General features: G+C 38.0%; 1 protein-coding gene across 7 annotated transcripts in view; it reads left to right on the plus strand.

The window, feature by feature from the left end:
- Positions 1-16237, plus strand: part of SYNE2 (spectrin repeat containing nuclear envelope protein 2) — a 325432-nt gene that overhangs the window by 42571 nt on the left and 266624 nt on the right. For all 7 annotated transcript variants that reach the window (XM_070292474.1, XM_070292472.1, XM_070292475.1 and 4 more), the window contains exon 2: positions 9895-10023. In XM_070292474.1, the coding sequence (XP_070148575.1) occupies positions 9924-10023 (100 nt within the window). In that variant the 5' untranslated portion in view covers positions 9895-9923. The remainder of the gene's footprint in view (positions 1-9894; positions 10024-16237) is intronic.

Consider the following 16237-nt stretch of genomic DNA (forward strand, 5'->3'; position numbering starts at 1 on the left):
GTTCCTGGCTTATTACACTTAACATGATGTTCTCAAATTTGCTGTCATGTTGTAGTATGTGTCAGAATTTCTTTCTGTCTTAAAGTTGAATAGTAGTCTGATGTATATACATGCCACATTTTGTTTATCCATTCACCCATGTATGAACACTTGGGTTGCTTCCACGTTTTACCTATTGTGAATAATGCTGCTGTGAATATGAGTATTAAAAAAATCTCTTTGAGATTCTTCTTTCAGTTCTTTAGTGCATGTACCAAGAAGTGGAATTGCTGGGTCATCACATGGTAATTCTATTTTTAATTTTTTAAGGAACTGCCATATTGTTTTCGATAGCAGCTGCACCATTTTTACATTCCTGCCAAGGGTTCCGATTTCTCCACATTCCTGCTGGCAGTTGCTATTTTTTTTCTTTTCAATAGTAGCTGTCGTAATGGGTTTGAGGTGGTATCTCATTGTAGTTTCAGTTTGTACTTCCCTTATGATTAATGATGTTGTGCTCAAGACTGCTGCCCATTTTAATTGGGTTGTTCACTTTGTTGTTGTTGATTTGAGGGAGTTCTTTATATATTATGGATGTTAATTTCTTATCAGGTATGTAATTTGCAAGTATTTTCTCCCATCCCATGGGTTGCCTTTTTACTCTGTTAATTGTGTCCTTTGAGGAACAGAAATTTTAAATTTAATTGTAATTGAATTTATTTTTCTTTTGTTGCTTGTGCCTTTGGAGTCATATCCAAGGAATCATTGTGAAATCCAATGTCATTAAGCTTTTGCTCAATGTTTTTTTTTTTAATAATTTTATTTATTTGTGTCCTTATGACTGTTCTGGGTCTTTGTTGCTCCACACGCTTCTCTCTGGTAGCAGTGAGCAGGAGCTATTCTCCAGTTGTGGCACGCAGACTTCTCACTGCGGCAGCTTTTCTTGTTGAGGAGCACAGGCTCTGCAATGCGTGGTCTTCAGTAGTTGAGACATGTGGACTCAGTAGTTGCGAGTCCCTGGGCTCAGTAGTTGTGGTGCCTGGGTTTAGTTGCTCCGCAGCATGTGGGCTCTTCCCAGATCAGGGATCAAACCCTGCGTTGGCAGGTGGATTCTTTACTGCTGAGTCCCAAGGGAAGCCCCTGTCCTATGTTTTTTCCTACAAGTTTTATAGTTTAAGCTCTTTATGTTTAGATTTTCTCAGAATTTTTAAGATGTTTCTCACTGTCTTGTATCATCCAGTATGACTTATACAGAGTCTGATGCTCTTCCGATTCTTTTCCCTTGGTGTATGGCATGGTTTTTATACTCTGGGAAGTTCTTTACTCTTGCTGTTCTGAAACTTTGCAACCATGTGTTTTGCTTAGAGTCTTTAAAATTTTTTATTTTGTTGGCCACTCGTTGTCCTTTTATAATACTTGTCCTTTAGTTCTAGAAAATCTTGCATTACTTCTTTGATAATTTGCTCCCTCTGTTTTCTTATTTGGATGTTAGAGCCATTGGATTGGCCCTTTAAATTTTCTATTTTTTTTTCTATTTTTCGCCCTTTTGTTTATCGGAGATGTCCTTATTTAATTTTCTAACCGTTTTATCGATCTTTTAAAATACACCACTTAAATTTTTTTTTCATAGTACACTGTTCCTGTCTTATTGTCTTGCCAAACTCCATCTTCCTGGTCTGAGTTGATCCTGTTGACTTAGTTTCCCATGGGACATGAAACATTTACTTTGAAAAAAAAAAAAAAAAAGGAGTATGCACAATCACCTGGGTTCAGAACCGATGTCTGGTGTACATCTGATATTTCAAACCTGGAAATTTTGCTTTGCCCTCAAACCTCCTCCAGCCACAGCCTTCTCTGTCTGGCTCAACTCATGGCCTCTCCATCCTTTCTGTTGCCTAGGTCAAAAACTTAGGAGTCATTTTTTTATTCTTCTTTTTCTCTCACATGTGACATCAAATCAGTCAGAAAACCTTGTTGGCACCATCTTCAACATATACTTAGAATGACCACTTATTCCTTCTCTTCATACAGCCCTAGTCTTAGCCATCATCATCTGGATTACTGTAATAACCTTTTCCTCCCAGCATTTTAATATGAAAATTATCCAAAAATTTGAAAGAATTTTATATAAATAGCCATATTCTTAATTCCTAGATTCCACCTTTAGCATTTTACTGTGCTTGCTTTTTCATTTATTGTCTATCTATGCCTTCCTCTGTCCACCCGTTCTGTGATAATCTTTTCATTAGTCTCCCTGCTTCGTTCCTTGTCCCATATTTTGTTTCCACACATCAATCCAAATGATAGTTTAAACCAGTTGTATTTCTTCTCTGCTCAGAAGTCTGCTACGGCTGCCCATTTCACTATTACTAACTCTGTGGTCTTTTGATCCTAAAAAGGAAAATTGCCTTGGTAATTTTCAGATTCCTAGGAAATTGTGAATTCATTCTGAGTTTCTGTGTGATATTGCCATTTGTTTCACTGACAATGGAATTGACTTTTCTCTTGGAAGAAATAGAGCAAACGGTGGTGCTCGTTCAGAGGGCTTCGATTAACATCTTTATGTGTTAATTCCTGCCAGAGTCGTTTTCTTGCATTTTGCTTTCCATTTCAGCATTTGTGTAAGTGTGAGTGTTATAAGCAGGACTAAGTCTGATTTCACAAGGGCTTTGCAAAATTAATTTTGTCTAATAGAATATGCTTTTGCTTTGATATTGTTGAAAATCAATGGTTAAAGAAAGAGCCAGTGAAATGTGTCAGCATGCAGAACGAAACTTTAAAATACATCTCTTGTTATATAGTGCATTGTCATGTGAAGGAGAAAAATGGAAGAAATGTTGATTCTGTTTGCAATTGATATTGATAGCTTTTATAAGCTTTAAAATAAAGTTCATTTTATGGTGTCACTTGCTAAAAAATTCAATTACCAATTTCGTTTTTTCTTTCTTTTCTTTCCTACACTTGATGGTTCTTCTAGGTTCCTCTTTTGTGTTTGTTTTGATCTCTTTTTTTCATTCTTGGAGGCTCTCCTTAAATGTCTGGTGATCTTTGGTAATATAATCATTCAAGAGTGAAGGATGAAAAAACCAATTAGTGGAAAATCATAGTAGGGTGATTTGGCATGGAACTGACCTTCCTGTTGAGGAACCTGAAATATCAATCTCTAGAGGTCTTTTCTGGAAAAGGCAATGGCACCTGACTCCAGTACTCTTGCCTGGAAAATCCCATGGATGGAGGAGCCTGGTGAGCTGCAGTGCATGGGGTTGCTAAGAGTCGGACACGACTGAGCAACTTCATTTTCACTTTTCGCTTTCATGCATTGGAGAAGGAAATGGCAACCTACTCCGGTATTCTTGCCTGGAGAATCCCAGGGGTGGCGGAGCCTGGTGGGCTGCCGTCTCTGGGGTCATAGAGTCGGACACGACTGAAGCAGCTTAGCAGTAGCAGTGTTCTGAGTTTACTTCCTCTTTCTTGGGTTTCCCTGACCATGCCAGTTTATGGTGATAGCAGCAGCAGCAGCAAAGGTCTTTTCTAAGGGCTTTACTTTCTCCGGAAAAGGATCCTCTGAAATCCTACCTGTGGGTAGAGCAAGTAGTTTGGGAAGCATGTCCATCTACCAGTGCTCATGAAGTAGGTGGGGTAGGTGAGGGCTTAGAGTCCTGCTGTTGCTGTGTATACTTGTCTGAAATCTTGCTCCACTCTTGATGTTCAACACACCCAGTTCCATTCGTTTTCAGGCCTGTGTTTCATCTTCAACTTTTGCAGCATCTCACTACTAATCCTAGACTTCTTTGGGATGCTTCAAAGATACAGGTGGAGAAGCTAGAGTTAATACAAAAGCCAGGAATCTTTGGCAGCAATTTAGGAACAAAGTCATGGGGTTGGGCTTCCCTGGTGGCTCAGACAGGAAAGAATCAGCTTGCAATGTGGGAACTTGGGATCGATCCCTGGGTTGGAAATATCCTCTGGAGGAGGAGATGGCGGAGGAGCCTGATGGGCCACAGTCCATGGGGTTGCAAAGAATTCTAAAATATGACTGAGTGACTAAGCACAGCACAGTGGGATCATGGGCAGAGGTGATGGCAAAAGGAATGAATGTATTTATGAAAAAAACCCAAACCAGTGCCAGTACTTACAACTTAAAGATCTCCTCAGGTTCTTTTGGGAGACTGGTATTATGGTAGTAACAAAGGCAGGGAACTTTTGCTGGGGGGATGATGAGCTTTAAAAATTGGATTGTGGAGTACTAGGGCAGAATTTCTAGGTTAAAATAGGCCAATGAAAATGAAAAACAATTACTTCCTGAATGCATGCTTTCTAGATCTGTGCTGATTTCACACATCAGGTTTTATAGCATTGGAGGTTTTTATCCTTGTGTTTTTACTCTTCATTTTTATATTGTCACTAGCTTTTAATTTTTACTGCCAGTTAAGAAATGGGCTAATCTGGATAAAGTCATTTCCTGGATTGTAGTAAATACTGTTTATATACTGAAGTACATCTACCATAGTGAGCACTTAGTAGATGTTAGTTACCACTGTAGTTTTAAGTTTCATGTGCTTCACTGAGATCCAGTACGTAAAATGTGTATTATTCCCTTTCTGTAGCGGTGGACACTGCAGTTCAGAGTATTTGGGACTTGGTTGGGGTTTCCATGGTGATTCAGCTGGTAAAGAATCAGCCTCCAATGTACAAGACATGGGTTCGATCCCTGGCATGGGAAGATCCCCTGGAGAAGGGAAAGCCTACCTCTCCAGTATTCTGGCCTGGAGAATTCCACAGACTGTATAGTCCATAGGATCACAAAGAGTCGGACATGACTGAGCAACTTTCGCAAGGCCAACAGAAGACTTTTTTAGGAAAGTGGCTACATTTATTCAGAGCACTGGTATCATGGTGGTAGTGGGTGGTTAGCAGCACAATTGGTATTGGCTGGTGAGTGACACTGCTTTGTTGTGAAGTAGCAATATCATATCCAGAGAACTGCTACATGTTTGTTTTCTAAAAGTGTGGTGGATAATTAAGATTGATTATTCTGGCATTTTGTGCTGGTCATTAGAAAAATAGTATCTGAAAGCAGATAGGAGAGTGGACCTTAAAAATTAATGGATCTGGTAATTTGCATCAATTGCTTCTGGTCAAAGATGATAAGTAATAACAGAATTAGGAAAAGTTAATGGGAAAAAGATGAAGAAACTTATTGCAAATATGTCATCAACTTTTCTTCTGTGAGCTTGTAGGCAGACTGGAGTTAATAATTGTCAGTTGTTAGGACAAGCTCAATATCTTAACTGACAAAAGGGAGATCCTTTACAATTCCTAGCTGGACCATAAATAACATGGTGCAGCTGAAAGAACAGAAAAAAGAACAGGGAGGTACTCCAGGGAAAATGTTGACATTTAAACCACTCTGTTAAAGAACTACCTACATGTACTTAACATGTCTTGCTATGGTACATATACCTTCCAATCCAGTTTTGAAGATGACAAAAGTCCCTTTCTCCCCACTGACAGTGCTTTTTTCAGTGCTGTTAGAACAGTAGGGCTCCTTAGCAAACTGTATAATAATGAGAAAATGAAGCCTTTTAAACTACCAAAAGGACTTAGCAATCCTTTCTACAAATTTCTGACAAACTCAAGAGTTTTTCTAATATCCCATTTGTGTCAAGAGAGTATTTTTCTCATTATGAAGCTATAGATATACAGTTTTCATAGCAAATGGATTGGAGAACTGACCCTGAACTAAGTAACATCTTATTCCTCACTTGTCATTTCATCAAAATAAAAGCGTTTTTCTTATTGCGGCAGAAATAGGCATTCATCACTTGAAATTTTAAAAATACAGATAAGTGAAAGGAAGAAAACATTTAATCAAAATCACTAATAAGTCCATCAATTAGAAAAAGATTTCTATTCAGATTTCACTTTTGAGTTGTAAAAATTCTAATCATAATAATCCAAAGTAAATACCAAGATTTCTCCTAAAAAGGGAACTGCTCTAGTGTTTTGAGGTTTTAGAGATACCAGATGCATATTAAGATATATTGCATAAGCAAACCACAGTCATTTCAAAATAGCTTATGCCATTTATAAAAGCACATGCATTAATTTACATGGATTTTAAAAATACAGTTTCGCATACTTCTACTTGATCTTTGAGTCTTTAATGCCACTACGTGAATTCTTTGCCTAATCTCTGGTATGTCTCTGAAGATAATTCATTATTTTCCTTCTGAACACCGATGTTACATAATTGTAACCTTTATTTGAAAAGGAAAAGTAAGGCCGTGAGGACTGCATGGGAAGAGACCGGGTTTGTCTTGTAATCCCACCTATGAAGGCTGCCTCTGTGCTCCGCACGGGGCAGTCGGAAGGCAAATGGCAGGACGGCCCTCAGGATTTTGACTGATAAACACTTGTGACTCATTGAGTACCTGGCCCAGCCTCATTCCTCTTTCTGCTTTCCGTTCTCATACTCTTTCTAGCTTCTCAATTTGGATCCAGAGACATGTCTCAAAGCTTTTCTCCTCTATTCTGCCCCAGTTTTTCACGAGCCCCATTTAGTAAGTATATTCCTCTCTGGAGATGTTAACTGTTTCGCCCCCAAAACAATTACATTGGAAATGTCATCATACCTTGTCTCCAGTCAGATCCTCCTGACCTTTGTAGCATGTTTTGATAAATAATTGTACTAAAACAATATTTGGATCAGTAATCTAACACCTGTAATTGATTCCAGCTTCATAGCTTGGTTTTACTTTTTTCTAAAAAATTTTTTTGGCTGCACCCCAGCTTGTGGGATCATAGTTTCCCAACCACAGGCCGTTGTACTCCAACCCAGGCCCTTGGCAAGTGAGAGCACGGAGTCTTAACCACTAGACCACCAGGAAGTTCCCTGGTTTTACTTTTTATTTACATTTTTTAGAAACCCTAGAAAAATTCATAAAAATTATTACATTTTATTGACTTGTTCATTAATAAAATTTCACTGTTAAAAACAGAAATGTCTGAGATAAATAGTTATTTTTAAGGTCTATACTTTCTTTTTACAAATACTATTTTTTCCTATGACTTTAAGATAGAAAACAGTGGGATCCTACATGCCAGTCTAGCACAGGAACATTTTCTTGATTCACTGGTTATCAATTTGCTGTCTGTGGTTCTGTTTTTAATTTTTTCTCCTACATTTGATATTTTATACTTTTTTATTGAATGGCAATAAGTAGCTCTCAGAGACATTCTTATTAATACCCCTATATTAGCCTAATAATACTTACAGGACTATTTGAGGTGAGATGCTATTTTATATTAAGTACACTGCTGGTATCACATCTGTCTCCAGATTCACATGATGGGACGTGCCCTCTCCTTTGCTTCCATAGCACCTTCTACGTACATTTTTTAGAAGAATTCTTTCAATATGTGTTCATTTGTCATTCTCAAAAAATTGAATTCCTTAAGAGCAGTGCATAGCATATATAAATACTAGCTGAGTAAGTGAAAGAGGGAATTAATGAAATGTAAAGAGTCGACTCATTAGAAAAGACTCTGATGCTGGGAAAGATTGAAAGCAAAAGAAGAGAGCAGCAGAGGATGGGATGGTTAGATAGCATCACTGACTCAGTGGTCATGAATCTAAGCAAACTCTGGAAGATAGTGAAGGACAGAGAAGCCTGGTGTGCCGCAGTCCACGGTGTCACAAATAGCTGGACACGACTTAGAGACTAAACAACTACAAAGCTAGCTCTATGAGGTACCAACCTGTTTTAGCTAAGAGCATGAACTCTGAAACCAAAACCACGTGGATTCAAATCTCAACTCCATCACAGTTCGGTATGTCCACGGACAGGGCTTCCCTGGTGGCTCAGCTGGTAAAGAATCCGCATGCAATGTGGGAGACCTGGGTTTGATCCCTGGGTTGGGAACGTATGTTTATGACATTTGTGCATCTCAGTTTTGTCATTTCAAGTACGGGATGATTATAGTACCTAACTCATACAGTTGTGCTTAGAACAGTATCTCTATATAGTAACTGCTGTATAAATGTTTGCTACTATTGCTATTGTCCTTTTATTTAATAGCCCTGGCATGGAATAGCAGGTGCCAATAGGAAATTGATTCTGGAATTCAGATTTTCGCCTGTCATCATGAAGAAGTATTTTCTTTCCGCTTTGTGTTCAGGAGCTTTCGGTATGGAAAGAGGCAGGGGCGGTCTTTAGTACATCAAAAACTGAGGACATTTGTACCTTTATCAATCATCAGGCTGCACAGACTGGCCAGAACTAACAAGGAGCTTTTTATTTCAGAATTGTATCAACTTAGCATAGGAACAGGAGAAGGAAATGGCAACCCACTGAATTGTTCTTGCCTGGAGAATCCCAGGGACAGGAGCCTGGTGGGCTGCCGTCTATGGGGTCGCACAGAGTCGGACTGCTAAGTTGGACATGACTTAGCAGCATCAGCAGCATAGGAACAATGTTACCTCAGGGAGACTGATTCATCTTACTTCTGAGGATAAAACAAATTAATTATTAATAAGCATGGTTTATTTGGTAGGTAAAAATCTTTAACAACAGTGATCCATGGGAGAGGTGATAAAGGAGTTTTAGATGATAAACAGTAGGCAGACAGGATTGAAAGATTTTTGAAGTCTGGCTCTACTGTTGGATATATAATGATTTTTGTTCTTGTCATTTGGAAAAAGTGGTCTATTAGGTATGATTCATTGTATCTAGCTCTTGGCCTCGGGTTTATTTATTTTTTAGTCCCCCTCCTCAACATGTTATTATGAAGAATTTCTAATATACAGCAATGTTGAAAGATTTAACAGTGAATACTCATGTATTCAACACAAAGATTCTGCCGTTCTTGGTTTTCTATACTTTGTTGATCACGTATCTGTACACTTAATCATTCCTCTTTCCATCCCTGATACATTTTGTGTTCTTGTATATTTGGTTAGGTTTATTTTGATAAGAAAGTCATCATCTGAATGGGAGAAGTCAATGATTTATTCTCAGCCCCCAGGATAGTAATAGCATACACATACATGAAGCAGTACTTTAAAAAGTTGATGGTAAGCATTACTCTTACTGGAAGGATTTCTTAAGAGTCAAAGTCGGGGCAGAGTAAAAACTGTGAGAGCAAGTGAGAGTGAAAGTCGCTCAGTGGGGTCCGACTCTTTGCGACCCCATAGACTATACAGTCCATTGAGTTCTCCAGGCCAGAATGAGTGGGTAGTCTTTTCCTTCTCCAAAGGATCTTCCCAACCCAGGGATCGAACCCATGTCTCCCGCATTGCAGGCATATTCTTTACCAGCTGAGGCACAAAAGAAACCCAAGAATACTGGAGAAAAATAAGGACTTGGGAAAATAATTCAATATAATAGGTAACCCAGGAAAACATTCTTTTTCATACAGTATTTTTAGTTTCACTTTGCAAACTACATAGAACCAATTGTTATTGTTTCCAGTAAATGACAACCATCATGGAGCAGAAAAGGAAGTAAGTTAAATGAAAAGTTTTAAAGAAAATCCCTATAGGTGGAGGCTAATAATATAATACAAAGACCTAAGATATCAGTTTGTGTCAGCTTTACATCCTCTGGACAACTTACGGAGTATAATCGTGTAGCTTTCCTTTTCACTGCTAGTACAGAATCCACAATGCTAGCCCTTGTGGAGTTCTGCCTGCAACTCTGAAGGGCCTGAATAGGTCATAGGGCAAAATCTTGACTATGATTCAGAAAAGAAGGCGTAGTCACTTTGTTCCTCATGAACTAAGCAAACACTCACTAGAAAGCTGTGATTCTTTTGGGGGGTGATTTCTGGCTGCTGTTGTTTTCTGGCAGTGCATGTTTACTGGAAATGCAGAGCTGCAGAGCACTAATGAGCATTTATCCCTTCTATTTTTAGTTCAGTTCTTTAACTGAGATGAACGTGATATGATCTCACTGAGTCAAAGGATGGCGTCTAGTCCCGTGCTTCCCACCGAAGACCAGCAGGTTTCCTTGGGCATTGATGATCTCCATTTCTCATTGCAAGGTAATTAAGATTGGTTGGGGTAACCCCATGGCACCTATGCAAACCTCACTGTCATCTGTTCACAAATTGTACGGCTTTCTGTCTCTCTTATGGTAAAATCTATACATGTTGTTGTGTTAGTCGCTCAGTCGTGTCTGACTCTTTGCAATCTCATGGACTGTAGCCTTCCAGGCTTCTCTGTCCATAGAATTCTCTAGGCAAAAATAGCCTAGAGAGTGCATAGCCTTTCCCTTTTCCAGGGGATCTTCCTGACCTAAGGATCAAACCCTGGTCTCCTTCATTGCAGGCGGATTCTTTACTGTCTGAGCCACCAGGAAAGCCCAAAATATATACATATGTCTGCATTTTTCCATTTGTAGAAGCTTTAAGTATACTGCAGTATCTTTATTGCTATCTCAATATCTTTATTGCTTAGGAAAACAATGAATACCTAAAAGGAATTTGGTATTTTGGTTTTTTACTCTTCAGTGCATGTGGTTTTTTTGCAATGAAAATTAAATACTTAATCATAGTTTGTTGTCATTGTTTACGCTTATTTTTCATCTTATTGTAAATCCTCTTTTAAATGTAATATGCTATTTTTGTCCTAATAAAAAGGAATAACAGTAATGCTAAAAGTGAATGAACTTTCAGTCACATGAATTATATGTGAATTTATGTGAGTACTGTCTGTATTTTTTTTAATGCTTCTTGGCAATCTTTGTTATGTATTTTGAAAATTCATTGATCACTAGACTCTATCTTTGTTGCAAATCTTGAAGCTGAGTAAAGTTAGCTAGTGTAGAAAAAATAAGGCTACAACAAGTCTTTGAAAATATTTATGTAACTCTGTGTTTTAAAGTAGTATAAAGATTATTGACAGTATTATGTAACATTCTTAGAATGTTACTTAGAAGCCATAGCCACAGGTCTGAGTCACTTGTTTTTAAAAATTTTAAGTTTATTATTAAAAAATCAAAATATAATAGACATACAACAATGTATCAGTTTCAGGTGTACAGTATAACAAAATTCAATATTTGTTTACCTTGTGAAATAATCACCAAAATAAGGCTAATTAACATCTGTCATCGTACATAGTTGCAGAATTTTGTTCTTGTGATGAGGACTTTTAAGATTTACTCTCTTAGCAACTTTTAAATATGTAAAATAAAGTATTGTTAACTATAGTTGCCATGCTTGCATTATATTTATTTGAATCATGTATGATCAAGTCCCCGAAAGACTTTCCTTTGATATCTCTTTTTAATTAAAAATGTGTTTTGAATGATTACCTTCTTGACTTTAGGGGTCAATGGCTTTTAAAAATAAACACTGTATAATTTGTATATGCTCAGAAACATAATATGTTGAGTACTTACAGTAAAAAATTTTTAAAGCCTCAATATGTACATTTTTATAGTGTCATATACTCTTCATCAGTAGTTGGAACTAATTTTTCATTTATCTGAAAAAACCCAGTGTTCTTGTTTGTTTCTGATGTTTTGGTTGCATGTAAGTAACAATAACTCATGTGACCTAAAATGTGTCAGGAAGATAGTGCATCAATAAATGGTCAGGTAAATCCAGTTTCGTTCTTTTTCCTGAATCAATTGATCCTGATATTTATTTATTTTTCCTTCCGGTTTTATTGAGATATAATTGATGTACAGCACTGTATGAGTTGAGGGTGTACAGCCTAATGATTTGACTTACATACATCATGAAATGAATATCACAGGTTAGTGAACATCCATCATCTCATATAGATGCGAAATCAAAGAAATAGGAGAAATTTAGTTCTATTTGGTGAGAACACATAGAATTTACTCTCTTAGCCACTTTCAATATGTACCATAGAATACTGTTAGTTATATTTATCATGTACATTACACCTCTGATACTTATTTATCTTAGACCATGTGAAAGTGAAAGTGAAGTCGGACTCTTTGCAACCCCATGGACTGTAGCCTGCTAGGCTCCTCAACTAGACTTAATTTAGTGGTCCTTTTGAAACTTTTAGAAATATTTAATTACTATGTTATGTAACAGGAGCTAATATAGTCTTGGAAGTCAGTAAAACTTCAAAAATAACCAATCGAACATTCAAACTCATAGGAAAAGATCAGACTTGTTGCCAGTTGTGGCAGTAGTGGTGGAGTTGGCTGAAAGCAGTCATAAGGCGCAGACTTCTAAAGGTAAACCTAATTTCAAATGCTGTCTCTGACTCTTACCAGTTCTTAGATAAGAGACTTTATCTTTTTTGAGTCTCCGTTTCCTCATATTTAGAATATGGGTGATAAAGCCTATCTTCCCCCTGTGCTTTGAGGATGAACCTTATGCAGGCTTAGCACAGTGCCTGCCAGATACAGAGTAGGAACTCAGTAGATGCATCATAATTTCTTTGTATTTATTGCAGTTAAAGTCTTTGTTCCAAAGGATTTTTGTGCAGGAGCACAAGGCTAGAGTAGAAACTGTGTGCTGAACAGGAAGAAATTGTAAACCAGAAGTCTGGTTTTCATTGACTTGTGTTTTGTTTTGTTTTGACATTTCTATTCAACTCCGGGAAATAGTGGAGGTCAGAGGAGCCTGGTGTGCTGCAGTCCGTGGGGTCACAAAGAGGCGGACATGACTTAGAGGCTGAACAACAACAACAATTCAGTGGCTTCGCATCACATGTACAATAAATCTAAACTTGGTGGTGTGGCTCACACAGACTGTCTGCTGTGCACCTTTCCCTGTGCCCTCATCTCCTACAAGCACCCTGTTCTCCAGTCCCACAGGCCCCTGAGGAGTTAGACCCGCACCACCCCACCCACTGCTTGTGTGCTTTTGTTAAGGTGATGTTGCTCCCCTGCCATCTCCTCCCACAAGAGTCCAGCTCATCCAGTCCTCCTATGTCCCTGTCCATCCCAAACTTAGCCAGACTTGGCTTCCTCCACAAGCCCCACTCTTCCTCTGGCTAAGATTTACGCTTCTCCTTTCTCCCATAGCACCTACTTCAGCACTTATCGTAGTGTTTATATTATAAATGTTATATTTAAAAATGCTTTCTTCCCCACTGCAGAGTTTGATGTAGCATACTCTAGTTTACACAGCACCCTTTTGTGCATTATCTCACTTGATCCTCACACCCACATTGTAAGGTAGATATTTTATCTTCCAGATACAGGGAAGGAAGCTGTGGCTCACAAAGGTGGACTTACTCTCCCAGGGTCATGCAGCTAGTGAGCAGCAGAGCTAGGTTTTGACCTGGAGGGTAGCTCTCTTTCCACTGCACCACACCCACTCTGACACAGTTCAGAGAACAATCTGAAAGAGGGAGTTTTCCTAACAACTTTCTTTGGAAAGTGCACATAAATCTTAGCTTTATTTTAGTCAACCCATAGCGAACTTTTATTTTTTAAAAATTTATAGCCATCTTTCACATCCTGAATATGGATGGGCATTTTTAAGTAACAGGTTCACAGGTTCTCAGGTTCACAAATAGCTCAAAATAATTAACAAATAACTGGTAAATGAGTGTTTCCTATAGCATGTTTTTAATATAATTTGGTTATTACAGTTTGTTTTACAATAGGAGATGAGTGTGGGCTGTTTGGCAGTGGAAATGTGATATACATGTGATGCTAGTGTGAATGATTTGCCTTCATGGTCTCTCTAGAGGAATGTAGAGCTGGGTATATTGCTCTATAGGGGGAGAGGTGGAAAGCCAATACTATAATGTAGTTGCCTTTACACAAAACAAGAGCTGCTCATATTAGCTACGTACCCTCAACCGAGGAGTTCCCGTGACTGTAGAATGAAGGCTTAACTGTGAAATGAATGGGTGTCCCAAAGTTAAGTTCTATATTGTTATTAGCAGATTTACAATGATTTTTCTAGCCTGAATTCTTTCTTGTTGAAAGAGAGAAAGAAAGCAAGGAGAAAGAGAAGAAGGAAGGAAAGAACTTGTATGTACTTCTGACGGTAACTTTGGTTTCATTGCAGGATTGTTAGCTATGTAGACAAAAAATTGATAGCTAACTTTATGAACATTAGTTACTTCCAAACTGCAGGCTGTTGGCAGTAGTCTTAAAAGCATTCAGCTCTGTCCACTCTGTAAGCCGACTTGTATTTCACAAAATTCACACGTGCTTAATGATCCTTGGAGTAATAGGAAAAAGAGATTTTATGTAAAATGAGAGTCTCAGGATGACTGCTCATAAGAAAGTTTTTTCCTCCTCAATTTCAGAGCCTTTTTAAAAGGAAGAAAGAGGCCTATTTAACTAACAATGCCTGTTTTATTTTAACCAAAAACTTACAGAAGATGAGACAATTACTGCCACACCTTGCCTGCAAATCATATGCTCAAGGAAAGATTAAAATGTCTGCATTGAAATGTGGTGAATCATTGTTGATATGCTCTGAAAACAGGTATCTTATGTGTTCAGGGCCAACAAGACATCAGACCTAGGGAATCAGGCAGTGCCTTGCTGAAATTCATAGAGCAGGACAATAAACAAGCAACTTTGTCTTTCTCTTTGTTCATCATTTGTGTGATCTTTGAGAAAATGTCTTTATGGAGGGATTTTTTTAAGAGTCCTTTTTGTAAAGAGAGTTGTGTTTTCTTAGTGTAATGAGGATGACAGCATTGAAACAGTTGGCTTTTGGGGAGGAAAAGGAAATGGAATTTGTGAGTTTGAGGATTTATGAATTTGATTAATGTAAAAAAATGGAATTTATTTTAGTTTAGTGCATTTTGTGCTACTATGGATGGTGCACATTTGAAATAAATTATATATATGAAAGTTCAAGCTATTTAAAATGAGAAATAAATGGCTGCTATTTGCTTAACTGAAGTTTCCATTACAGAATTTCTTTACACCTTTCCACTGGATTTCTTACTTGGCAAAATGATAGGTGATTCCTTCCCTTTTATCCTAAGAGAATGCTGCTGCTGCTGCTAAGTCGTTTCAGTCGTGTCCGACTCCTACTGACCTCATGGACTGCAGCCTACCAGGCCCCTCTGTCCATGGGATTTTCCAGGCAAGAGTACTGGAGTGGGTTGCGATTTCCTTCTCCAATGCATGAAAGTGAAAAGCGAAAGTGAAGTCGCTCAATCATGTCCGACTCCTAGTGACCCCATGGACTGCAGCCTACCAGGCCCCTCTGTCCATGGGATTTTCCAGGCAAGAGTACTGGAGTGGGTTGCCATTGCCTTCTCTGTCCTAAGAGAATAGTAACTACTCTTTTTTTGTCTGAAATAACATCTCTACTAAGCTTGTCAGGTGGGGAAAGTTATGTTCAGAGGATAATTCTTTGATGTATCGGGCAGATATGATTATAGAAGCAGTAAGGGGTAAAGTTGAATAATACCACCAAGTTTTCAAGTTGTATGGAATTTTCTTTGCTATTCTGTTTAATTTTGAGATGAAAGGAGGAATCCCTTCAGCAGCATTTCTGAGATGAAGATTCTGGAGGGAGTTGAATTCAAGCTAAGAAGTTTGAGGATTATGCTTTTAGGTAGCAGGTAGTTATGGGTCTTGAGAAGGAGAGGACAGGGTCCATGGTGAGAATTGTGCTTTAGGAGACTAATCTGACTTTGAGGTGTGGGAAGACTTGAGAGGGATGAGAAAGTGAAGTTGGAGAAACTGACTAGAGAGTTCTACTCAGTACTCTGTGGTGACCTAAATGGGAAGGAAATCTAACAAAGAGTGGATAAATGTAGGGGTATGATGATTCATTTAGCTGTTTAGCAAGAAAGTAACACAACACTGTAAAGCAACTGTAGTCCAATAAAAATTAAGTAAAAAAGAAAAGTTTTGCAAATATCTGGGTGTTGGGTAATATTGGCTTGGATTCAAGTGACAGCAGTGAGTAGGAAAGGATGGGACAGATAAGAAACTGTTAGTTGGACTCTGTAATTATAATATATAATATAATATGACTCTGCAAATATTGACTATGGATAATAAGATGGAGAAGAGCCACAGTTAGAAGCTGAGCTGCTTAAAATAAAGCAGTAGCAACTAAAATGTCCAAAGACTTCCCTTTTAATTTAGTGTGTTTTCACTATTATAATAGCATCAAATAATAAGACCATTAAGTACTGTTTTATATTAATGTATTTAAAATAAATTGTTGCAGATAAAAGATCCTGTTTTCAAAGAAACTCTTTCTTGAGAACTTCCTATGTCATGGAAAGCTTAAAAGCATAACACAGGTAGAGGACCCACTTGAAAGTCAAATTAAT

The sequence above is a fragment of the Ovis canadensis genome, chromosome 7 (assembly GCF_042477335.2).
Source record: "Ovis canadensis isolate MfBH-ARS-UI-01 breed Bighorn chromosome 7, ARS-UI_OviCan_v2, whole genome shotgun sequence".
In the NCBI taxonomy this organism is placed as follows: domain Eukaryota; kingdom Metazoa; phylum Chordata; class Mammalia; order Artiodactyla; family Bovidae; genus Ovis; species Ovis canadensis.